This window comes from Sus scrofa, chromosome 2 (assembly GCF_000003025.6).
Source record: "Sus scrofa isolate TJ Tabasco breed Duroc chromosome 2, Sscrofa11.1, whole genome shotgun sequence".
NCBI lineage: Eukaryota > Metazoa > Chordata > Mammalia > Artiodactyla > Suidae > Sus > Sus scrofa.
This window is the reverse complement of record NC_010444.4, coordinates 126608770-126634251: the sequence shown is the minus strand read 5'-3', so window position 1 is coordinate 126634251 and position 25482 is coordinate 126608770. Positions and strand designations below refer to the sequence as shown.

The 25482-nt window shown below is 43.4% G+C and overlaps 1 protein-coding gene across 5 annotated transcripts in view; it reads right to left on the bottom strand.

The window, feature by feature from the left end:
- PRDM6 (PR/SET domain 6) overlaps positions 1 to 25482 on the bottom strand; it is a 107048-nt gene that overhangs the window by 78212 nt on the left and 3354 nt on the right. For all 5 annotated transcript variants that reach the window (XM_021084683.1, XM_021084687.1, XM_021084686.1 and 2 more), the window contains one exon: positions 17703 to 18010. In XM_021084683.1, the coding sequence (XP_020940342.1) occupies positions 17703 to 18010 (308 nt within the window). The remainder of the gene's footprint in view (positions 1 to 17702; positions 18011 to 25482) is intronic.

Genomic DNA, 25482 nt, shown 5'->3' with positions numbered 1-25482 from the left:
GCAAACCAACTTCTCTCTGTTTTGTACATTTTAGAAAACAAAGCTCATAATAATGAGTGCATGAGTCACTCGCGTGGAGGTTGACTTATAATTCAAATTGAATTAACTGTAAATGCAAGCAATTTGGGGGGAAAAAATGAAGCCCTTATGTTCAGTGTTGTCACTACATTTGTTAGGGATTTCATCACTGTGTGGAGGCGTTTAGTTCCAGGCTAACATTTGGACAGATGGAAAGCTCCCCTGGAGCATTCAGGTCAAAAGAGCCAGCTCCGCCCTCCCGCCTTCTGAGGAGCAGGAGTGAGCAGGCTGCCTCCAGGATCCAGCTTCCCCATCTCACTCGCACCAGGCGGGAAGGAGCGCTCCCTGCATTGGAGAGGGCAGAGCAGCAAAATCCGCTGGCTGGTTGTGAAATGTCCTATAAGCTAGAAAGTGCTGGACAAATGTTTGCTATTTTTCTTAGTATTATTTTTGTTAGGATAAAGGGAGTTTTTCTGTGTGTGTTTTTTTTTCCTGCAGGTATTTTGGCAAGCATGATCCAATACACTCAGGATATCAAATGATTAGCAATATTTTCAAAGTAAGAAGAGATGGTAGGAGGAAGGGAGGGAGGGAGGGAGGGAGAGCCAACCCAAGTGTTCAACAATTAACATATCAAGAGTATACACATAGCCAACGAACATCATTGGCTATATACGCAAAGAATTTTCACAGAGTTCCCATCATGGCTCAGTGGTTAATGAATCCGAGTAGGAACCATGAGGTTGCAGGTTCGATCCTTGGCCTTGCTCAGTGGGTTAAGGATCCGGCGTTGCTGTGAGCTGTGGGTTAAGGATCTGGCGCTGCTGTGGCTCTGGCACAGGCCAGTGGCTACAGCTCCGATTTGAGCCCTAGCCTGGGAACCTCCATATGCCGCAGGAGCGGCCCTAGAAAAGGCAAAAAAAAAAAAAAAAAAAAAAAGAATTTTCAATATGGGGAAAGGCTAACTGACTTTATGATAAAAGGCAAACAGCATGCTTTCATATGTACCTTAAAAAAAAAAAAAAACAGGAGTTCCCGTCGTGGCGCAGTGGTTAACGAATCCGACTAGGAACCATGAGGTTGCGGGTTCGATCCCTGCCCTTGCTCAGTGGGTTAACGATCCGGCGTTGCCGTGAGCTGTGGTGTAGGTTGCAGACGCGGCTCGGATCCTGCGTTGCTGTGGCTCTGGCGTAGGCCGGTGGCTACAGCTCTGATTCGACCTCTAGCCTGGGAACCTCCATATGCCGCGGGAGCGGCCCAAGAAATAGCAACAACAACAACAACAACAAAAGGCAAAAAGACAAAAGACAAAAAAAAAAAAAAAAAAAAAACAAAAACTAACTGCAATAAGGAAAAAGGACACCAAATTAATTACAGCTCACTTTTTCTTTTCTTTGGAGAATACTTTTCTGCATTTTTCAAGTTCCCTACTATAAACAGGTGCAGCCCTTACACTCATTTAAAAATAATAAAGACTTCGCAACGAGCATAGTGAAAAACTCAAGAGAACATGCCTCACTCTCGGTAGAGGACATACAGGCAATTTTCCACAGAACATGTAGGTGGGTCAGATAAGCATCCCTCTCCTTAGGGAAGGATTGTGGTATAGACTGCATTTAGGACATATAATGGCCTCATGGTTCACAGATCCCAATATGCTACCATTCTGAAGTGGCTCTATTAGTGCCTCACTGCCCCTCCACCACCACAGAGGCAAAATTAAGGACCATTCCCATTACTGGCAGAGGAGGTTAAGCCAAGTAAGGCTTCCACAGCTCTAAGGAACTACATGGTTCTTCATCCACAGTCAACCTGCAGATCCAGTGCACAGAGCTTTATAGAACCAGAGGTGGCCCAGCCCCCGCCCCCACTCCAGTCAAACCTCTGCCCACGTGCACTGCCTGGCCAACCTCAAATGGTCCTATGGGTTGAAGTAACTGCCATATGCTCTCAACTCCTAATGTATTTCTCCAATCACATCCTGTCGCCTGCAGTCACCCTTGCCCCCCTGAAGAGTGTCCGCCACACAGCACCCAGAGTGCTACTCCTCAATCAAGATCTTCTTTGCTCAAGACAAAATGCAAAGTCTTTCCCATGGTCTAAGTTACCTGACCCCAGCTACCTCTGACAGTCTCCCCCACCACACTCCTCTGAACTCAGAGGAGTCTGAGATGCTAGCCTCCCTAGCAGTTCCTTCCTTTTTCCATCAGGTCACTCCCCAATGGTCACCTTGATAGAACTGCACAGTGAGCAAACATAAATACAGGGCACCCAGTCAAAGCTCAATCACAAACAACAGTCTAAGTATGTCCCAAACAGGTGTTTACTAAACCCAGTCTGCAAGTAACATCAGGCAAGAGAGCAACGGTCTTCAACCACTTCGACATCTGTCAAGGAGAGGGTCGAAGGAAAGAGAATGTGGAAAGGGTAGGTGGCGACCTGGGATCGACCCAAAATGAAATCCTGGAAGACAAGACTCTAAAAAAATAAAAGATGTAGATTGACCAGAATAAGAAGAGTGGAGCCTTCTGGATGAAGTAACAGCTTAGGCAAAATCACAGCCATGGAAATTAGCAAGTCATCAATAAAGAACAAGCAGCAGTTTGCTTGGAATGAAGGAGCAGAGGGAGGAAGGCTGGGCTGGAAGGACTGTGAGGGGGGCTGCCTGATCTGCTCCCTCAGGGCATCTTTCCTCCCCATCCCTGGCTCTTTGAGTATTAGCCATCTATGTCCGAGGTCAAATTCCTCCTCCTCCTACCACCCCTTGATCTTCCCAGCAGGAAGGGATCTCTCCCTTCTGTGCACCTCCCAAAGCACGTTTGGGACATTGTTTTCAACCAGAATTACTCAAGATCCTCTTCAGTCGTTAAGAGCAACTGGTCCTGCCCATCTCTGTGACATGCACAACACCTCATGCACACTGTTTCTAAATAAATGCGCTTCTCTGAATGCTGGGGAGTTTAAATTTCCTGGAAAAAAAAATCAATGTGGAGCCCCTGGTCCTGGAACACAAGGTAGACTCATCAGGTCAAGGGCTTGAGCTATGGGGTCTCTGTGAAGCTGGTTGGGTTGTGTCTGCGAAACCAAAGCAATGCCCACCAAGGAGGGAGTGTTCCCAGCCAGGTCCAGAGTTCAAGTGAGCTGCACGGAAAAGTCTGTGGCCGAGACTGGAGCCCCGCAACAGAATGGGAGTTCAGGTCTGAGGGTGGGAGAGGCAGGCAGCAGAGCCACAACCTGGTCCAGAGCAAAAACTCTGCCGCTAACATGCCTGAGCAGCACCTCTAACTTTGGGGCAGGTGACTTAACTTTTCTTCCACAAAGTTGCCTTCATCCCAAAAGCTGCTTCGTCTGAAAAATATTGTAGTAGTCTTTAACTCACCGGGTTAGTCTGAAGATGAATGAAGATAACTCCTGTAAAGCTCTTAGCAGAATGCCTGGCACAAAGTCTCGGTTTACCCATGTTAGTGCTCATTAGTGCTGTCAGATCAACAGTGTTTCCAGTGTCAGTTATTACCTCCTTACTTTTTACACAAGTAGACTCTGAAAGTGGATCTGAGCACCAACTGCAGCTTGTTTCTAAGACGCCCCACTGAGATGTTCAAGACATTGTTTATAAGAGTATAACAGGGAGTTCCCATTGTGGCACCATGGAAATGAAACCGCCTAGTATCCATGAAGGCGGGGGTTCGATCCTTGGCCTCTCTCAGTGGGTTAAGGATCTGGCATTGCCGTGAGCTGTGGTGTAGGTTGAAGATGTGGCTCAGATCCGTCACTGCTGTGGCTGGCTGTGGTGTAGGCTGGCAGTTGTACCTCCAATTCAACCTCTAGCCTGGGAACTCGCATATGTCTTGGGTGCAGCCCTAAAAAAGAAAAAAAAAAAAGCCACAAATAAGATTTGGTTTTGGTTTTTTGTCTTTTTATTATTTAGTTAGTTTGTTGGTTAATTGGTCTTTTGTCATTTTAAGGCAGCATATGGAGATTTCTAGGCTAGGGGTCTAATCAGAGCTGTGGCTGCTGGCCTACACCACAGCCACAGCAATGCAGGATCTGAGCCGTGACTGCAAACTACACCACAGCTCACGGCAATGTGGGATCTTTAATCCACTGAGTGAGGCCAGGGATTGAACCCACAACCTCATGGTTCCTAGTTGGATTCATTTCCGCTGTGCCATGATGGGAACTCCAGGTTTTTTTGTCTTTTTAGGGCCATACCCAAGGCATATGGAAGTTCCTAGGCTAGGGGTCAAACTGGAACTACATCTGCTGGTCTGCACCACAGCCACAGCAATCACAACAACGTGGAATCCAAGCTGAGTCTTTGACCTACACCGCAGATCATGGCAATGCCAGATCCTTAACCCAAGGAGGCCAGGGATCAAACCCGCATCCCCACGGATACTAGCTGGGTTCGTTTCCATTAAGCCACGATGGGAACTCCAAGATTTCTTTATACATCTTCAGCATTGTCAAATGAATCCACAAATTTTAAGAATTAAAATAAATCTTTTTTTTTTTTTTATTAGCAAGAGCATATATTTGGTGTTCAGTAATGGATATTTCTGGCCAGAAGTTAGGATAAAATTTAGGATTCGTATTTGGACTTTGATTATTTCTTTATAAATTTCTTTTGTTTCTTTCTTTCTTTGCTTTTTAGGGCTACACCCAAGGCATATGGCGGTTCCCAGGCTAGGGGTTGAACTGGAGCTACACATGCCAGCCTACACAACAACAGCAAAGCAGGATCCAAGCTGTATATGCAACCTACACCACGGCTCACAACAACACCAGATCCTTAACGCACTGAGCGAGGCCAGGGATTGAACCCATGTCTTCATGGATGCTAGTCAGGTTCGTTAACCACTGAGCCACAACAGGAATGCCTCTAAAATAATTTATATGCACTATTAACTTTTACTTAAGTGATCCTCAAGTTTGTTCTTATAACAACTCCAACTCTAAAAAAAACAAAAACAACAACAAAAAAAAACAGCTCTTATTATTAAGTGCCTTTTGTGCACTAGATACCACTCTGTTTCGGGGAATGCAAATATTTGAAAAAGCCATTATGCTAACTCCAAAATGCCAGTCTCAAAGACAATGAGAGTGAGTTAAGGATAAGGAGATGCCCATTTGAGGAGAGGTGGGGTAGGGATGGTTAGTGGACTCAGTTTGAAACCATGTCAGGATACCTACATGGAGATGGCCCACAGACAAGTGAGGACAGAGGATTTGAGAGATCGGTGTGGGAAAGGGAGTCTGAGAGCCATCCCTTGTAAGGAGCAAGGAAAACAGTAAGAACAGGTAAGCTCTAATCAGAAAACAGCCCACATGCTCCCTCCTCGGGCAAAAATGGGAAGCCGAGGAGGAACACAGAAAAAGCCCAGCACATTTGTAGATCAAGTTGGCATGTGGAAAATGCACAGACCGCAAATCGCAAATATCATGCAAGGAGCATATGGCCTCTCTCTGGGACAGAGGGCCACACAGAAGGGGCTGGCTGGAGAAAGAGAAAGGATGGTGCCATCAGAGGTACTGCAGGTAGGAGCCGAGGGAGTTAAGGTGTCTGCTCACAGTCCCATGGCTCAGAGTCAGTGACATCTAGAACCAGACGCTGTGAATGCATCACCCAAGGCCTTCCAGCAGGCCACTTCCTCCTGAAGCACACCTTGATTGCTAAGGGGCTAATTACACCCTGCGGTTGACATGCAATGGAAAGCGTTCTGCCTTTTTTGGCTGCTTCCTCGCGCCCGGCCAGGTGGACTTCAGAAAGACAGAAAAGATGAAAGTCATGGGAGTCCATTCTGCTGTCAGTAGTGCCTTGATATTTGTATCTGTTTAAATCTGTCTAGCTATTTACCTAGCTAGCTAGCTATCTTGGGGAGTGGGTGGTACAGGAGGAGGAGGAAATGCCTAGAGATTAGCCAAAGTGTAGCAGGAATGAAAGCAAGGGTGAGGCTAGAATTAACACAGGAACAGATGAGACCAGGTGTGGAAGGGAGGCTGAAGAGATGCCAGGTTTGCTCAAGAGCAGCCAAGACAAGAGAAGAAGCAGGAACAGAAGGCAGAGAAAGGTGGAGCGTGGCACTTACTTTCTTAAAGTGTCATTCCAGCACCACGTGGGACATTGGCCCAGAAACTAGATGCCGGGGTTGCAGTGCAGGCCCACTGAACCTGGGAGGGGCAGGTCCCTGTAATGGATTTTCCTGGGGTCCCTGCACCTAGAGATTCTTACGGATGTCAGAGTTTAAGAACCACTGAGCAAGAAGAAAAATAAATCACTGGAAATATAGTTATTATTCTTTTTTATGGTGGTAAAATACACATAACTTAAAAGTTACCACTGTAATGATTTTAAGGGTACAGTTAAGTAGTGGTAAGAATGTACAGCCAGTTCCCCCCTACTTTTTCATTTTTCAAAACTGAAACTTTATACCCATATCAGATTATTTATGTCATGGCTTTGCCAAAGCTCTGCTAGCTAAGCCAGTTTGGGAGCTGATAGTCAATGGGGCACAGATTCAACTGCAGCCATCTAGGTTTATGGGGCAGGATCTAAGCTGGATTGGTTGTCAAATATCTTGAATATCATCCTTGTTCAGATTACTAACAAAGTAAAAACTCCATACCATGATAGAAATGGTTAATATTCAATAAATATGTATTAGACAAATATTAAGTTCAATTTTTGTTCTCTATGACGTGTTTTGCTATTTAGGTTTACTTTCTCCTTTAAAATTTTCTGTCATTTGGAATTCCTGCTATGCATATGATTGACACTGACACATACTCAGGAGTTGGATAATGCACCATTATGTCAGGATTTGCTGGTACACACAGCTGCACACACATTTTCATGGACAGTGGCTAATGTGTCACTACGTTGATTTGTTGTCATTTAATATTTATTGACAAGCCACAATATGCTGGCCAATGAGATGCTTTTCTATTCGGAATTCAATATCCAGTGTCAAACCTACCTAATGAATTGCTCCTGATTTGAGGTCCATGGTCAAAAGGCCTTCAGGTTTAGGGCTGCTTTGTGATTTTACTAAGTCATTCCCCTGGCATTTTCATGTGGCAAGTCAGTTCTCTGCTGGGAGGATTAAGAGTGATCAATTCACTTACTGAAACCATGTACCTCTTGGAAATGTTCTTTATGTGTCTCATATTTGTTATCCTGTTGCCCTCTATTAGAAATGTTTTGTTCCCTAAATAACTTTTTATGTTGATTATGTGTTGAAATGATAACGTATCAGCTATGCGAGGTAAATAGAAAAATATAATTTAAATGAATTCCACTTGTTTCTTTTTACTTTTTAAATGCGCCTACTAGACAACAAAAAATTACCTGAGACTTGCATATATTTCCACTACACATCACTGTTCAAGAACCTAAGAGCTCTGAGGCATTAAGTTAATTGGGATTAAAACCACTATACACATAAAAAGAATTTTCTTGAGATCATAATACAAAACTAGAATCTTGGCAGCCTTCATCACAATTCCACGTTGTTACTAGAAAGACTTACTAGAATTACTCCAGTAATTCTGGATTGTACAAAAGAAAAGCCAGCGCAACAGTGGTAAGATAGTTGTTCACCTTATTGCATTTGGGCAGGTACCTTCTGCTTCAAAAGACGAAAAGTATGAATCATAGTCCCTAATTAACCAAAGTACTGATCTAATCAACGTGTAAATGCTTTGACCAAAGAAATGTTGCTTTTAAAATTAAAGTGGGTCAACGATTTTTTTCTCACATCATACGTAATCTGTTCTTACTTGTGGGTAGTGCTAAGTAAATTTGCATTTAAGTATTATTTAAGCTTGATTTTATAGTCAGCAATTAAATCCAAACTGTGTGTCATGGTCTACCGTGTACAATCTTTTTGTTAACAGTCAAATAATGAGATTCTTATTAAGAGTGGATTAAGAGTCCACTAGAGACTAAAAAATTACTCTTAAAATCCCAGCTGAAAAAGAGAAAATCTCTTCTGTTACACGAACATCATAAATACTGTCACTCTAATTTGCCTAAAAGGTCAGGATGACTCTCTTTTGCACACAGAGAAATAAGAAGTACAAAGAAATTAAGTGCTTTCCCTAAAGTCTCACATGTGGCTATATAAATCACTGAGTCTTTTTACGTAGAAAAGTATTTCAAAGAGATTTGATCCTTTTTTGCTAACACCTTGAAGTATTAAAAGAAACACAATTTTTTTCTTCTCTCCCAGAGGACCATTAAAATCTCCCTAAAGATCCCAGAAAGGCCCCGGTCTTATTAAAGATGTGCTATAAAACAGACGAAAATATATCAGAAGGTGTGTTTCTATATCAGTAGGGTCTGCAAACTGTTCATGAAATATCCCACCAAGAAAGATACAGAGAGAGGAGGATGGGACTAGACACAAAATCCCAATCTATTCATGGGTGAGCCAAATTTAAACATTTGCAGGAGATCCTGTGAAAACAGTGCCATTAGTTGCTGCTTTGAAAATGTGTTTTGCAAGGAGCAAGTGCAAGTATCTTTTCCCAACCTGTGATCCAATGTATACATAATGTATATACAAATGTATCTTTTAGACACAGTCATCTCTCAAAAGGCCATTATAAAAATCTTTAGCAATGGTTCCCACTGGTTGATACTTTCATGTAGCTTGAATTTCTTCTAAGAATTATTTTTAATAAAAAAAAGTTCACTTCTACCATTGTAAAGCTTAGCAATTAGATTTTTCTACCTTGTAGATTATCCAGGTCAAATTTTAAGTTTCAATTAAATGCAATAAATTGCAAGTAAGCGCTTTCCTCAGTAGCCCAGCATTTTTCAGGACTCTCTCCTCTAGGAACTCTTCGTGCATTTTTCCATCAAAAAAAATATGTTTTAATATTAGCTTGGGACAAACACACCAGTTTCTAAAAGCATTATACTCTACCCTAGAAGTTATCTATGGTTTATCTACCATTTTAGAGTTTGCATAGATTATCTGAGAATTTAGTACTGTTGCTTTTGTGATAAACGTTAATATTCCCAAGTGTACTAACAACACTTGGTCTTGGTGCTTTACAAGATACTGAAAACATGACTTGATTACATTTAATTTGATTCCAATTAAAAAGCACTTAAGAACCTTCTACTGAATTAGATTACACTGAATGTTTCTATAGACGACACTTCATTATCAGAGGCAGCTTTAATTTAAAATGATCACAGAGAGTGAAAAACACTGTTCATTTTAATAAAATGGCCTTAATCCCCAATCCTTATTTCACGACTGCGTGCTGTAGGTGTTGGTTTATTTAATAAATGTACAAGGGGACTGGCAAAAACATCTATAAAAGTTAGTGCTTCATCTAGACGTTCCCCCAAGACAGATCTAGTCACACAGCTTTTAAGTCTTAACAGAAACCAGAATCCTGTGAGGGGAAGAAAAAATTAAATAGAAATGAAGAGATCATATCAAGACACTGAACCAAAAATACTGCCTTTTTCACTGAATTTTTAAGCAGTGAATTTAACGACTAATTTAACATGAAAATGAACAACTGACTTATTATGCAACAGTAGCTAAATAAGAGCAAAGCGCCCCCAAGCCACAAGACTTCCCAAAATATAACATTTTCCCTTTAAAACAAAGAACCACCTTGAGATCAAACTATTATATATTCAAATCAGGGCAAACTAAAAATTTTTTGCCTTCCCAACAGCGCTAAAGAGTTTTCTAAAGTGTTATTATTTTACAAGCCCCAGTGTGTGTTAGAGTTCCAAAAGGGGAAAATGACGATTAAAAACAAAATGATGATTAAAAACAAATGTCTAAAGTTAGTTATTTTGTACTAAGCAGAAACCGCATGGCCAGCTTTCATTGGACAGAACTCTGCAGACACATTTGGCATGCCCATCTCTGATATTTCAGGAATAAAGACAACTTTGTGGTTTGTGGTTAGTGATTAAGCACCAAGTGAACTTGCATGGGTTCTTACATAGGAAAATCTGCAGCATTTTGAGTGTTTCCCACTTGTAACAACGTCTTTATTATGCCTTCCAGAATTAATTGACCTAAAATCCAGTACCTCTTACGATATATCTATTGGATAATTAGAACTCTAAGGACCAACAAATAAAACACATTATTGACTTCTAGATCTTCAATCAAACAAATATTTACAGCTGCAATTTGCAAAAATTATTTCCTTTTACGTTGGCAACATCTCAAAATCTCTGCTACTGATCTGAAGTATATCAGCATCATCAATACCTTCTCCGCAGATTAGGATTACCATATAAAAACAACACTATAGTCTTTAGAACAATCGTCACCTCTCCTCACAGCCTAGGTGAGTCTCCTCTGAAGCCAAATGAAACCTCGTAATTATAAGCTTCTTTGAAGTCAGTCTGCCTGACCTTGAGACCAAGAGCAGCAGGGGGTGAGGAATAGTGACCTGGTTTAGTGACCAGTAGCTATAGATATCAGAGAATGTGCTTGTTGTCAATGATTGTTGCTGAAATCTGTCTATACCACACGGGAACAATCAATTTTGTAAATGATTGCAATAATCAAGGAAATTGCCTAATTTATAAATCCTTGCATACAGCATTTTAATGGATTCCCCCATTTTAATGCTGATGCCTTCAGAGCTAAATGAATTGTTGTCCAGGCTGTCATTACACAAAATGATAAAAACATTCCATCTGGTGGGGCAACCACATCTCATGGATATTCAGACCCTCAGCCCATAATCACTCTTTAGTGACTTCCATGAAAGTTTCACCCTCCGGAGCCCCAGGAAGAGCAAAAGAGCAGGCTTATTTGTGTCTTCGCCTCTGGGTAAAATCCCTGCTGCAGTTTTGGAATTTGAACAAATTACCCTTCACTGAACTGTAATGCACTGGCTGCGTCCCCCAGTCCTGACAGCCCCGTATTTTCATCGTTTTTCTCTCTCCTTTCTAACGCTGGAGCCGTTTTTTTGTTTTTTTTTTTTCTTTATCACCCAACACAGAGTCCGCAGGCTCTGCCACCCTGAGCTCCTCGATGGTGAGGTGTGTCTAACCCGAGGATGCTGGAGGCACCGAAGCAAATGGGTGACACCTCAACCCTGAGGCTCCGGCTACCAGCTAAATCCACGGACTCCACCTGGAAACCCAGGCAGCACACTTCGCTCTTTCCTAGAGCCCACGACTGGAGATTGCTCTTCTCAGTTAAACCTTGGCCAATTGATTCCAGCCAATAGTGTGCTGTCAGTACTTTACTTACTGCTCAATCTCACTAACCTGACATTTATGGTGCACTGATTGGCCTCTGTCAGTGGTGCTGGTTGTAAATTCACTTTGAAAAGCTTTGTGTTAACAGCCTTCAACCAGGCTCCAAGAAGAGTACGAACAGGCAGCCTGACAATTGCTCGACCTCCTGCCCTTATTACAGTGAGTAAATCAGGGTTTGAGCCATTAGGCTGGAGCCTGGGGCCTACACAAAAAGGATTGACATGACGAAAGGTCAACCTCTGTCACACATGTGTAACAATTTGGATAATGGAATTCTGTAACTTATCTGAGCGAGGTGGCAAATGCTTACAAGGAAAAAGTATACGCTGCTTTGGCTGCTCTGGCTTTTATGCTAAGTAGTTATACTGGAGTCTGTATTTCTTGTGTAAATACACAAGGAATGTCTGAACTCGTGAAATCTTGGAGTATATACGATTCAAAAAAGAAAGAAAGAAACAGAGCGAGGCAGTCTCATAGTGGCTCCATGCACCGCAGTTGTTAGAACTGCCAACCGCCAAGGTAACACATCTACCCTCTGGGAAGATAGGATTTTGATCCTGTGGACATGATTCTTTAGCTGAGGAATAGGCAGTTTTTGCATCCGGCCACAAATTTTAAAAGCTCATCCTGTTATGCGACAACTATAAATGATTTCCAGATAACACGACAGATTTCCTTGGATAATTAAAACAGCCTTAATTGAAAGTGAAATAAAAAGGCTCCCCCGAAGGTTTCTCGGATCCAGTGTTACCATAATCACATTTTCATCAGATCACTTGCTGCCATGCAGTTATTGGGGATGGCAGATTTCATCTGTCCAGTAACCTCTGTGATTTCCATCCCCTACTTTTAAGGCAGTGTGGAAACAGGAAAAAAAAAAAAAATTACACAATGGAAGAAAATATGCAGTTACGGACCAAGAAACACTTGTGAATTATTTTCTTCACATGGACAAAACGCTATCAAAAGAAGCAATCTGTAAACAATAGATAAACCGAACTAATGAGAAAAATAGTCCTGAAGATACAAAACACATCACTCTTTATGAAGCATTTGCAACTAAAACATGTAGTGTCACATGCGATGTTTGGATTAAACTTCATTAACAGAATTTCCAAATGGATGTTACAATTATTATTTAAAGAAAAAAAAAAAAAAGCACAGTTTTGGGCTTAGAAAACCAAAGGCGGCACTGAGCAGGCTGCTACATAAACCAACGGACCAAGACTTTATATGGACCTTTTCAAAGCCATCTTTAAGTACTAAGTTTTGATTTTTAACACAATGCTGGAAACCATTCCAAGAGGCGGCAGATGGTTTTACAGTTTCTGTAAAACTACAAAATGCTCACACTCGATCAAATGGGCATTACTATAAAAGACATCTTCAAATCAAATGAGGCAAAACCAGAGAGATACACCAGCTGTTACTCTGCATAATTAAAAACATAATAGTAACATTACTACAGTTTATTTTTTAAGGAGAAATTATCTGGATTTCATGAAGTCAATATATTCAAAACCAAAATAACAAGTAGTCTGGTATATTAAATGATAAATTGCTAAGAAACACAATTTTTACTTCAATATATCTGTGACAGCCACATATTTCTGTCCCCTGGTGTTTTGGTGAATCAGGCCAAAACGAGCCCAAGTCTATAAAGCAAAATACGGAATATACAGTTACAGTACTCCTACTGGAACAATTTTTAAGTGATTTTAATTTAATTTAAAAATGATCTTCATTTAATTTCAAATTATTAGTTTCAAATGATTTTTTCAACACCTAAATATATACAAATGAGTCCAATATTATATATGGAATTGGGACACTTATGGAAATACACATAATACATTTAAAATATGAAACCAATTTATTTCCTTCTAGTACCAATTACTTGTGACGGTTTTGAAATATAAACATTTAGCAACGTGTAATATATTTTTAATATTGGTTTTCATTAATGTCTTCTGACCTATGCTAAATAGTAATGATGAAAAATAGACCATTTGCTTCAAAGCCAAACTCTTATTAAATCTAAAATATTATGGCACAAAATCAAACCACAAAAAGGACCACATTTGCTCTCCCCCTTGATTTTCTGAAGAAAAATAATGAAGGCTTCCACATAGTGCAAACGAAAATGAGACACTCAAATTCAGTGAGGCACAGAGAAGATGGGTTCTGTAAAAGTAAAAAGCCAAGTATACTTGGAGTACTTACTAGTACTTTGACTCTAATCCTAACAAGTTACTACATCATTTCAACTAACATAACTTTTCTAGGGTGAAAATAAGTACAGTTTATTTTGTCAAAGTTGCTAAAATTTCTTGTCAAATCAGACTTTGAGTTGAAAGGCCTGAGTAATTCCAACCTATCTTAAACTGTAACTTTATTTTAGACTTCCGTATTTGCTTCCAGTAGAATTTGAAGTACACACTGTGTACATTCCTCAGGTCCAGTCATATTAAATTCTGATGTTAAACAGAAAGGGGAAACCAAGTGAGACTAGATTAATTTATCTCAAGGGAAAGGGGACACATTAATAATTGAGATAATGTTTTCATAAATGTTGGAATCAAATGTGCCTTTCCACTTCTTTATTAGAAAACACATTAGGACAAAATTATCTCACTCTCATCAATAAGACTTAATTGCTGAGAAAGACTATGTTTTCTTTGCAAAACATTCAGAAAGATTTTTCCCATTATAGCCAAATAACTAGAAATAGATCACGCATCCAAGTTTTGTTGGAATAAAGGCATATAAGCAGAGCAAGTGAATGTTTAATCCATCTGGTAATATTTTTGTTTTAAACTATCTGAATTTATCATTTTTTTGTAAAACACATTAAAATTCTGATTATAAAAAAACTGACCCTAAAAATGACTAGTTTGTTAATCTCCTTATACTACAAAAATAAATAAAATAAAATAAAATAAAATTTTACCTTGACTTACTGCTTAAAAAAAAAAAAAAAGAAAAACTCTTAGAATTTCTCATAATACCCAAAAGAGTCAAAACATAATGAAGGTAAATGCAATGATATCCAACTTTCTTTAAATTGTTGCATTTTTACAAATCAGGATTACACGCAAGGAAAATACTGAGTAAAAGATAGCACACCTTCAAACCAATCAAACGAACTCTCTGTAGCTAATGTATGTTAAGTATTAAAAAGTCATTTTCTACCACACAAAAAAATAGAGCTTTTAATGATTAAACAAAAGGAGTAACTAAGGTGACTCTGACTGTTTCTGTAATAAGCCTTCGTGTGTATAATAAAGTACAACCATACTAAAAACAATGAACTGTAAACTGAAACAAAAATCCATCATCTGCTTGGCAACAGTGACGGGAAAAGATTAGCAATCCATTTATTGTACTGAAATAAAGATAAGTAACCTTCCTAAGATCCATCAGGACCTGAGTATTGAACTCTAAATATAAAGACATTTCTTCATCAACAAGTGACTTGAAAAACATGTGAGAAAGAGAAACGATTCCAGTCGACTTTTAAAATGAAAGAGTCATGATTCAATTGCTTTTAATTTTTTAAAGATCTGCTTTATGTCGATCTGATATCCTGGAAGATATCTTTTAAAGTATGTTTTCAAAAGGGATAATTATTGCATGAGTCATTAAACAATTATTACCAAAATTCTCCTACAGACCTACAACAGACTCCAATGACTGATTCTTTCTAATATAAAAAATATAATGATTAAAAAATATTTGCAATAAAATTTAAATTTGAAAGGAAAGGCTAAAATCTAAGGAACAATGCAATATTTAGAATTTGCTGTTCCAAATGTGACAACTCAAATAGTCACAGTTCATAAAAATAATATATCGCAATGCTTATTAAAAACTAAAAATAAACTTATCCTTCGTATCTTAAAAATAATTATACTAGTAAAAATCTGAAGCCTTTTAAAATATTTTATCTTGAAAATGGACATTGGCACTAGGTTACCTGACCCCAGTCACATTTTATATGATCTCCCGGGGTCTGATACATTTTACATGCCTGCAGTTTTAATATGCTTTCAATCCCCCTAAATGCATATTATTTTAACTGTTCTTACAGATGATAAAAATATATAGATTATGTCCTGCATTTAGAAGTACATCATTCAAACATAAACCCTGAAAGTCTTTTTTTTAAACACAGAACCAAGCCTATGCACCATCTCTCAACACACTTAACTCACATATTCCAAACAGGTGAAATTCACTGTATATCCACCAAAGTATTGAAAACAACAAGAAAAAGAAGAAAAAAAAAACCAAACTAAATGCCCCAGTCAGAATTTTACTGCAACAGAATTTTAACTCCATCAAATACAGATAAAGGTATAAAAGAAAGGCTCCATAATTTTCATATTGATACATATCATCACATCCTCTCTGTATAGTGGTCTCTGGCCACATCCCAATCATCCAAAACCTTTTAAGAAAAAAAAAATAAACTTTTTACTTGTTTACGAGATTGTCCCCTGGCACTCTCAAAATAGACAGGCCCTATACCCAAGGCATCAGAGGGCAATTTAATAGTGCTCAGCTTTACCATTTTCAGATAGAACAAATCTGTACCACTGAGCAACTGCTTTCCCATTTCCTCAGAAAAGTATTGGCCGACTTCTAACCATAGGGTATAGAGTTGCTAATAATACCCCTAGAACATGCAAGGTGCCTGGAATTGTTTTAAAAACTTTAAACCATATTGGAGGTTACAACTAATTAGTCAGAAATAAAAACCAACCAGGATATATTTCAAAACCAAATGCTTTGATTATTTCTCACTTGTTGGTTTTTCTATCCAAAAGCTCTAACATTGTAACCTGTTTCTAGGTATCAAGACATTTTCTCCTGCCCCATTTCCTATAAAAATTTCTCTTTAAAAAAAGCACTATTAGGTAACGTAAATAGGCATAACTTTTCCCCTGTCATTTTCCCCCTCATTCCTCCTATCCTGAAAGACTGAAAATATAATTGTTTTCCAATAATATTTTAGGAGTAATATGGAACCCAGGAGCCTGGACACAGTGGACCAGCAGATAGCTGTAGGGTATGTAGCCCAATGGCCACTGTGTGGTCATCTCTAGCTGCTGGGCTCTGAGCTCACAGATTTAGCTCCTCCCCCACCAAAAGGAGCTTTGCAGACACAGGCCTTAGCAGCACACCACTGCCAATGTTCTAGAGACCAAGTCTGCTTTTCACCACATTACCTCCAGGGCCTAACATAGTGCTGGCCAGAGTGGGTGCTCAGCAAAACTCTAAGTGAATTATTGAATCCTTTGAGTTTAGTCTATGAGGCAGCTTGCAGTAAAAATGATCATCTTGCAGGCTACCAAGTCAGGTGGGGGCAGGGGGGTGTCAAGCTGCTGCAGAAATATCCCATGAATGGAACCTTACAGTCCATGCCAACTTGGCCCCTGGCATTTAAAAAAAAAGTTTGTTTTCTGGCTAATCCCACTCCATTATATTGCCTGGCCTCAGTCAGATTTACATAACGCTTAAGGGCAGGACTTAATGGCACCTGATTATCATAAATAACTCTCTACACGTGGGAGGTATTTAGAGTTGGTGGGGGGATGACCCACATTAAGGGTCTGTCTTTTCAGGAATCAACCTCAATAATCAACCATGAAGCTTTGAAAGAAATCTCAGGTTAATATTTTTTTTCATAGATATTGTTAAGTAATAGCACCAGGTAAGACTGTGCCACTGAAGTACTATCAACTGGGTTATACCAAAGCACTCAGAGTTTTCTTATGTTAAGATTTTTTATTTCGTTGAGGATCACATCATCGTAGTTTGTCCAACAAGAAACAGGATTTGTGATTTGACTCACAATATAAATTACTTTCGGTACTTTGAAAATTGTGAAACATGGTTCAGTCTCTTGCATTCAGCCTTTACCAATTTGTTTTTACCTGCGAAAATGAGTCTAACTCTCTTCCCTCCTGGTTATGCTTATTTTCCTTCTTGTTCAGTGCACAAAACAAAACCATATTGGAAAAACTTTAATCGGGACACAAAGTTCACCTAACTCGCACCCCAGAGCCCAACCACCTCTGCTCTCTCTCCTCAGGTGTTTTCTCTCCTTTTCTCAAAGCTCAAGGGAGACCAACGGTCAAATCCATCACAGCTGGAATAGAAGATTGTTAAGGTGATTCCACCTTCAGAAATCTCTAAGTCCTATCTTCCTGGTTGGGTTACTGTTGCTCTGGGCCTGGCTCTGAGGCTTCTTGCTGCAGGTGCGTGTACTTACCAGGCATTTGCATGACCTGAGAAACCTAGGTTCCACTACCCTCTGGGGAACAGGGGAGGCGCTTTCCAAAGCCGCCACCCATCTAGGGCCAGGCTCTTTGCCTGCCAAAGCTCCGGATGGTGAAAAGGTGCTGGGTGGCGGGCGACTTACCTCCCAGAGATGCTGCGTGTTCCTTACGACGCCAGCCTGCACCTTCTCCGGGGGCAGAAGCACGCCCTGGAAGGGCCCGATCCAGGTGCCCTGCTGGATCCTCTGAGCCGCGCAGATGCCGTAGGCTAGGCCGGGCACGGTGCTGGTGCACAGGCACACTTCCCGCGGCAGGTCCCGAAGCCACTCCGGCAGCTCCGGCGGGGGCGCGGCGGCCGCGGCGCTGCTGGTGCCCACGAGCCGGCGCAGCGAGTGCAGCGGCCCGTGCATGGGGCACTCGCCGTTGCGGTTATCCGCACACATGTCGCAACCTGCCGGAGACACGCGAGAGGAGGGAGGGGAGGGAGAAGGTTAACCCCACCGCTCGGGGCGGCCATCCTCGGGTAAACCCCGAGATAACAGCATCCCCACCAAGGTGAACCACTTGCGAGGGAGGTGGACGCTCTGAAGCATCTGAGGCCACTGGGAGCAGGAATGGGGGTAGGGGTGACCCGGCGCACTCGCTGGAAATTCGCCGCACCCAAATCCACCTGGTACGGGGTCGAGGCCCCGGGAGCCCTCAAAAGTCTCCCGGGCTGGGTGCCGATGGCGTCATCGTCTCCAAGAAAGCAACAGGCTTGGCTCGGGCTTCTGCTCCCAATGTCTGCCCCTTTTCTCTCCCCTTCCTTCCCTAGTGCCCTCTCCCAGGTTCCCACGGGTTCTGCCTCTCAGTGGTGGTTCGAGGTGCATTTATCTTTCTACCAAAAGTCCATCCCTTGACCAATCTGTTCTCTCTCCGAGAGATTCCACCTTGGTCACCTGAGTATGTTTGGTTTTCCTTTCTTCACAATTGCAGCAGAGACTTTTAAACCCGCCAGAGCAGGTGGGCAACCCGTCAGGCGCCGGACGCCATCCGCTCTCCTGGACCCACGCCCCCTCACCCACGCAGCAGCCACGCAGCGCCCACGCAAGAAGGCGGAGCCGGACTTGGCCCCAGTCTTAGAACCCCCCCAACCCCGCCACCAGGGGCGCACTGGCGCTAGGGTCTCTCCAGCACCCAGACAGCACCCACTCTGGGCAGTCCAGCCTCATGCGGACCGGGGGGCGGGGGTAGCTGTTCTGACGGGTTTGGGGTACCCTGTACTTAGATGCAAGCTGTTCCCAGAAGCCACCCCCCCAAAAAAGAATAGCAAATTTAAGGATGAGGATAATGGGTCTTTAAAGATCAGGATAAAGGTTCAATGGAGAGACACCCCCCCCCCAAAACCTTGCCTAGACGGTTGATCCCCAGGCTAAATGCAAATATTTTGCTTTATAAACCAAGGGAGAGCTGTAGCGAAGCCTCTCTACTACGTTCCTCAGAGCAGCAGGCGAGCGAAGGGACCCCCACTCTCTGGGGCGGACGCCCAGTGTCCCTCGACTCCAACTGGGCAAGAACAGGCCAGGCAGCCGCGGGAAGCAGGCCTGCGGCGACCATGCTGTCGGATCGCAGCGCCCTCCAGGTTATTAATGGGCCTGGCGGAGCCGCTGTGTCTGAGCCCCAGCCCATCGGACCTGTCTCTGGGAGCCGGTCTCGGCGCCCGCTGTCAAGACCAGCCTCAGTGGCCCAGCCTCCCTGGGGAGCCCAGGCGCCCCTGTGCAACAGAGCCCTGGTGCAATGGGCCGGATATCGGGCTAGTCCTGACTGGCAGAAATGGCAAGAGCTGGACACCAGCAGATGCACCAGCGCTGGGCAGCAGGTCGCCCTGGAGGCCTCTGGACACCTGTGCCCTGCCTTGGGCACAACCAGTCCTGATAAATTGTCCTGGGTGTGCCCTAACCGTGCTGGAATGGCTGAAATGTCTAAGGAACTTGTGGCAAATGAGTCAATGAGAAGCCTTTGAGGAACACCTAATCACTATTGCAGCATGGTGGGGGAGTGACCCCCCCCCCCAGTTTTGCCACTTGCTTCACAGGGAGCCAAAGGCTGACCACGGGGAACCTCCTATCTCAGTGGAGAAGGGCTCCAGCCCATTGTGTGTTCCCCTCCGTCAGCTACTCCTCCACTCCTCTCAAGAGTCCAGGGAATGAGAGGAGCTTTGACTGCAGCTTCTTGAAGGTGTCCCCAGGCCTCTCAAGTGAAAAACAATGCAGGCAGTGACGTGTCCATGCTTTTGCACCTCCATTACAAAGGCCCCCTCTTTCAGCAACATAAACTAATATCAAAACTGTGCCAGCCTATGCTTTTGACCCTAGGGCCTGATGGAGGGAGGCACTGCCACCCTTATCTATATGTCACCCCCTCCAGAACACATACACTTCACACACCCTCTCAAGCTTCTGACCAGGAAAACAAAAATTTCAAGACAAAGGGGGAATGGAAGGACAATAAAAACTCACAAATGCCATGTGCCAGGTACCTATCTTGAACAAAACCATCACCATATTATCTAAATACCACAGTTCCTGTTTTGCCTATGAAACAACTGAGGCTCATCTGCAAAATAACAATTTTGAAGTTATTCGAGGTGAGCAATGTAACTTGGCCGAGAACCAGAAACTAGAAAGTGGCAGAGAAAGACTCACCATCAGGTCTGCCTGACTCCAGACACCAAACATAGAGGTTTAGGAAGATTAATGAAAGCTGAGAGAATTTTATATCCAAACTCATAACTCAATCAATAGAATTGAGGAATTCCACTGAAGTCACAATTTTAGGGCCTCAAAATTGCTGTAGCATGACTGAAGATTTCTCTATCTCTTTCCTACACTCTTGAGTTCAAGGAGGTTAAAGCAAGACAATGATTTGAAAAGTAAACAGATAATGTCCACAATTTTGAATTTTAGTGCCAAACTTCAGAAATGGCCTTTCAGCACCTTAATAACAACAAGAACAAAAATAGCTTAAAACAAATGACAACAAGCAAAGGCAATCTACCCCTCAAAAATAAATCACCCTGGGGAGTTAACAGACTTTCCCTTTCTAGTTGGCTCAATGAAACAAAGGGTGAGAAAAAAGAACGTTTGGTATTCACTCCCCAACAGTCCATGCCAGAGATTCTGTCAACTTACAAGATCTCCACAACTTGTAACATCACACCAACTACATCAGCAATAAAATAAGGAGCAAAAGTGCCAACTCCAACTACCACCCACACAGACAAACAAGCTCACACACTCCTGTGCTTGTTATGCATGATAGAGTATGGCTAGTCCTTTCTCTAAGAAGTCCTCTTAAGCACTCTTGAACTTATTAAATTTCATTTGTCTCCATGAAGTGTGAAAACACTGAATAGTAGCATTCTGCAGAGTGACAAGCTAAGGCTCTCCCAATACACAGTATACCTGCAGCGTAGAAAAGGCCAATCCATTTTCATTAGACCATCCAATATGTCTTCTTAATTTATAAACCACTTCATACTATCTCCAAGTATTCCACCCAGAAAGCTGACCAAGTCTGTCAAAATACATGTTAAATCCTAACATTATTGTTTCTTAAAACACAAAACTTCTGCTACAGAAAACATGTGGCTTCTGACTTATGTCTTAGGGTCCCAAAGGAGATTGAGGGTGGTTAAAACCAGTAACTGATTACTCTGGGTTGACAATTGTGGCCCAAGTGGACAAACACTATGGCAGAGTGTTTTCTAGACAGCAAGCCACAAACCCCTAAATGAAAAGGTTTGAGGGAGAAGTAGGCTAGAGGCCCGCCCCAATTACACATAATATATATTATATATATAATCCATATATTATAACATTCCAGGTCAAGCAATACATAACACGTCTGTTCATAAAGAGGCAAATATGTTTCTACTTTCTCTTAAAATGAGGGTGAGTTTTTACACAAGTTCAAAATTATTATTCATCAAGAGCGGACTCTATCTGTGAGAGCTATTATGTTCTCCAAGCAAGATACTTTGAAATACCAGTTTAGCATTAGGCAATACACAAAATCATGCTCTCTTCTGTATCTTGAATAGATCTGTTGATGCTCCTGTTTATGGGTCCCTGGATAAGGGAAGGAGGTATCATTAAGTTATAGATTTGTTCACCTACTGACTTCAGAAGGCCAGGCCAAGGGAAGTGAAGAGCAGACTTTCGCTCCTTGCTTCTTATCCTTCTGTGTTGTTTGAATGTTTGTACAAGGGCACGTGCTACTTGTGTAATTGAAAATGGATCTATTTTAAGGTAACAGGGGGGCAAAGTAGGCCAGAGTTCTCTGGCATCTCATTTCTCGCTCCAGGACAGGTGAAAGAGAAAATGTTTCAGAGCTCTTTTTGGAGGCTGGAGAGGCAGAAAGGCGCGCGTGGGCGCCGATGGAGCGGGAGCCCGCGGGACGCGCCTGTCACGCTAGGCCTTCGCTCCCCAAAGCCTCTCAGTCGGTTTAGCCTGCCCACTCGTCCTCCGGAAAGGAAACCAAGGAGCAACTGAAAAGCTAGCCTCCCCGCCTGGTTGGTGGCAGTCGCCCGGCTATAAATCCTCTGCGACCGCCGCCGAGGTCGCGGCCCTCTGTCCCGCAGGCCGAGCCCGGCGGGGCCGGCGCCCATCGATCCCCGCCGGGTGTCGGCGACGCGGCCCCGGGAGTGCCGCCTGCTGGCAGCGCCGCGTGCGCGATGGCGCGGGCGCCAGGCCTCGGGGCCGTGGAGGGGGCTGGCCGATGGGGCCGAGGGCAGGCGGAGCTCCGTGGCCCGGAGTCTCTGGCACCAGGTTCGACGCCCCGCTCCAGCCCGCACTCTCAGCTTAGCCCTCCTGGCGCCAAGCTATTGGCTGGATGGGGTGGTGGTGGACCGTGTGCAGGGTGGGCGCCAGGTCCCCCTGCACTTAATCAGAATATTGAAGGCCTCGTCCCCTTCCTGCTTGCGAAGGGCTCTCTTACAAGCCCAGACGCGATCGCCGGCTCCCGCACTCTGGAGCCCCCAGCACCCAGCAGGCCCTCCTCCTTCACCGGAAAGGGGTCTTCTAGGCTCCCGGGAGCTGGGCTCCAGGCAGATCCAGAGGACAGGCAGGTGAGTCCCGCCGCCTGCAAGGGGAGCGGATTGAGGTCTCGCCCCTGCGAGATGACCCAGCTCGCGCGGAACCTTCTGGAGGACTCTAGGCGAGTTTAAGGCCCCCCCCCCAACAAATCTCCCCATGAGTCACAGGCGCGCTGGGCTTTCCCTGCTCGGCCTGGATGCGGGCTTGGCCCTGGGACCAAGAGGGAGAGACAAAAGGGGAGGGAAAGAGAGAGGAAGTGTGGATTGTATTTGTCTCCCGATGACTGTATTAATAAATTAAATGGGAACGGGAGTGTGTGAGGGTGAAAGAATATTGCGCCGAGATAAACCTCGCCGGCCCCTGCCCCTGCGAGGCCGCCATATACAATGCGGAGATGATGAATAGGAGGCGCGAGAGGAGATCGAAGCGGGTCTGGGCTGGCTCTACTCTCCCCTACAAAACTATAGGGCAATTAATTGTGGCTTGTCCCCTCATCCTTCATCTCCTGGTGGCACATATCGATGGAGATTACTGCTGATGGACCATTTTATCACCTTAAATAAACAGTCGCCACCTCTTCTAACCTCAATCTAATATATGGCTCTGTGTTCAGTTTCAGGGCGCTAGATAACGAATGATGTAAAATAGCTAAATCATGTGTGTTCCGAGATGGGCTGGGCCTGCACACAAAAAGCGAGAAAAGAGAAAAAGAAAAATAGAGCAACACAAAAGCCCACACACTGACGCCAGTGCCTCCCTCCCACCGGGGACCAGATCTGAAATCTTTGTCGATCGCTGGCCATTGACAGCCGGGATGCTGGGCGGGAGTAAGTAAGCGCAGCGAGCGTGCCTCGGTGGCAGGAACCACCCACTGGTGGGTTAGTGGGCTTGGGAGCTTCCCAGACAGGACCTGCGTTTTCCATATGGGTGGGAAGAGATTAGGGAAGGTCAGAAAAACACTCGCCCTCCTTTTATCTCTTTCCCTGACCCCTCAACCGAACAAACCCTAGATTTCCTTCTCTCCCCCAGTGCTACTCCCCAAGCCCTTGGAAAAGGAAGGTAGTGCTACCGACGTAAGAGCCTCTGGCCCAACTCCTACACCTGTGTACACGCCAGCATGTTCCCAGCGCTGTTCCCTGCTCAGGAGAGCTCCCCGAAATCCAGAGGAGACCTCCAGCTGGGCAAGTTGCAGAGTGCCCCAACCTAGTTCCCCACAGAGAGACCCCAGGCTGGCTTAGCCCCTTCCTCTCTCCCAGGTACATCTTTACAAGAAGATCTGAAAAACTAATTGTCTTCTACCTTCCTCCCGCCCCCCCACCGCCGTCTCTGTACAAACACAAATGCCCCAAGCGCCCCTTAGCTGCTACATGCTACCTTCCAAGAACAGTGACAAGGTCTCAAACGATGCACCATCTCCCCCTGTATCTGAGAAGAAACCACTGCAACAGTGCCTGACAGAATCAATGGCTTCAGGCAAACCAGCAGCAAAAGACAGCAGGAATACCAGAACAGGAAGAAAGGTCCCCATCCCCCATTATATCACACAAGCCCCGCAGGACTTTAAAGAGATGAAAGAAGAGGCAACTAAGCATTCAGAGCTTCAGTGGCAAGTTTACTTCAATCATAGAATAAATTCACACATGGAGTTAGATATATATACTGGAAGAGCTCACCCCAGACTAAGTTGTGTCATTTCTTAGGTTTTAAAAATCTGTGTTTGTGTAAAAGAGAGCTACAGCACACTTCCCTATGGCATTTGCCATAGATGCCAGTCAAGTTTCAAGGTGAAACTAATGATACTGATTCACAAGTATTACTGGGTGGCTGATCCCAGGCAACAAGTTTCTCTTCTAAAGGGAAAAGAGAAGTATGGAGGTCCCTTTCTTTGCCTTGTAAGAAAAAGAGAAAATGACTCAATACGCTTTTAAAGGCCAAGTAAAGAAATGAAGCCATGCAGAGTGATCACTTGACAGAATTCTCTTAGAGGGAGATGGCAATGGGCTAAAAAGAACACTGGGAAGATCTATGCATGATAAATTAATAGGTGCTTCCCTTCTGCCCACCTCTCACCCCACCCCCACCCACATACAACCTAAGAATCCGGAGAAGCTGTTTTTCACCATCTTTCAAGTGACATAGCAACTTCCCTTGTCAAGGGAAAGCAAGTTCCCACCCTTTGCATTTCTGACTTGTTTTGATTCCCTAGTTAGATTAAACCCAATCACTTCTCATTTCATCTTTGTAAAACACATCTCATGCTTTCAAATGAGTGCCTCTTCTGGCCCAGAGAAGTTCGTGGAAGAATGGCAGACGTGGTCTCCCAGCATTACATGGAGAGCCACCTCCGCTTTCTATTTTCTTTCTCAATTGCGCTTTAATTAGAGAGCAACGTGAGGTGTAACTCTAATGGGACAATCTGACTTCCTTTCCCTTCTGTCCTTGCCCCGAACTTTGCACAGTGAGGCAGTCTGGTAGACTCAAAAGGAGATACCAGAAGATTAACATAATAGGAATCATTTAAATAAATCATAATTCACTTCCTCCAACCAAGGAAAAACAAACAAACAAACATACCCAGGCTTTTTGGTTCAACAGCCATTATTAATTAAGACTCTGTCCCAATTCTTGATTCATGTAGGTTTTTCTCTGCTGAAAATGTATTGAGCCTCAAGACTGCACTGTAAACAGTATAGGGAGATCAGCACACAGCCAGGGCTTTGGGGTGCACTGCTGGTGTCTTTTCTAACACCGATTTAATTCAGAAGAGAAACAGCAAGCTTGTTGAAGCACTCCCATCCTGCAATGACTATATTTCACTTAGGGGTAAGAAATACCTTTTACAAAACCA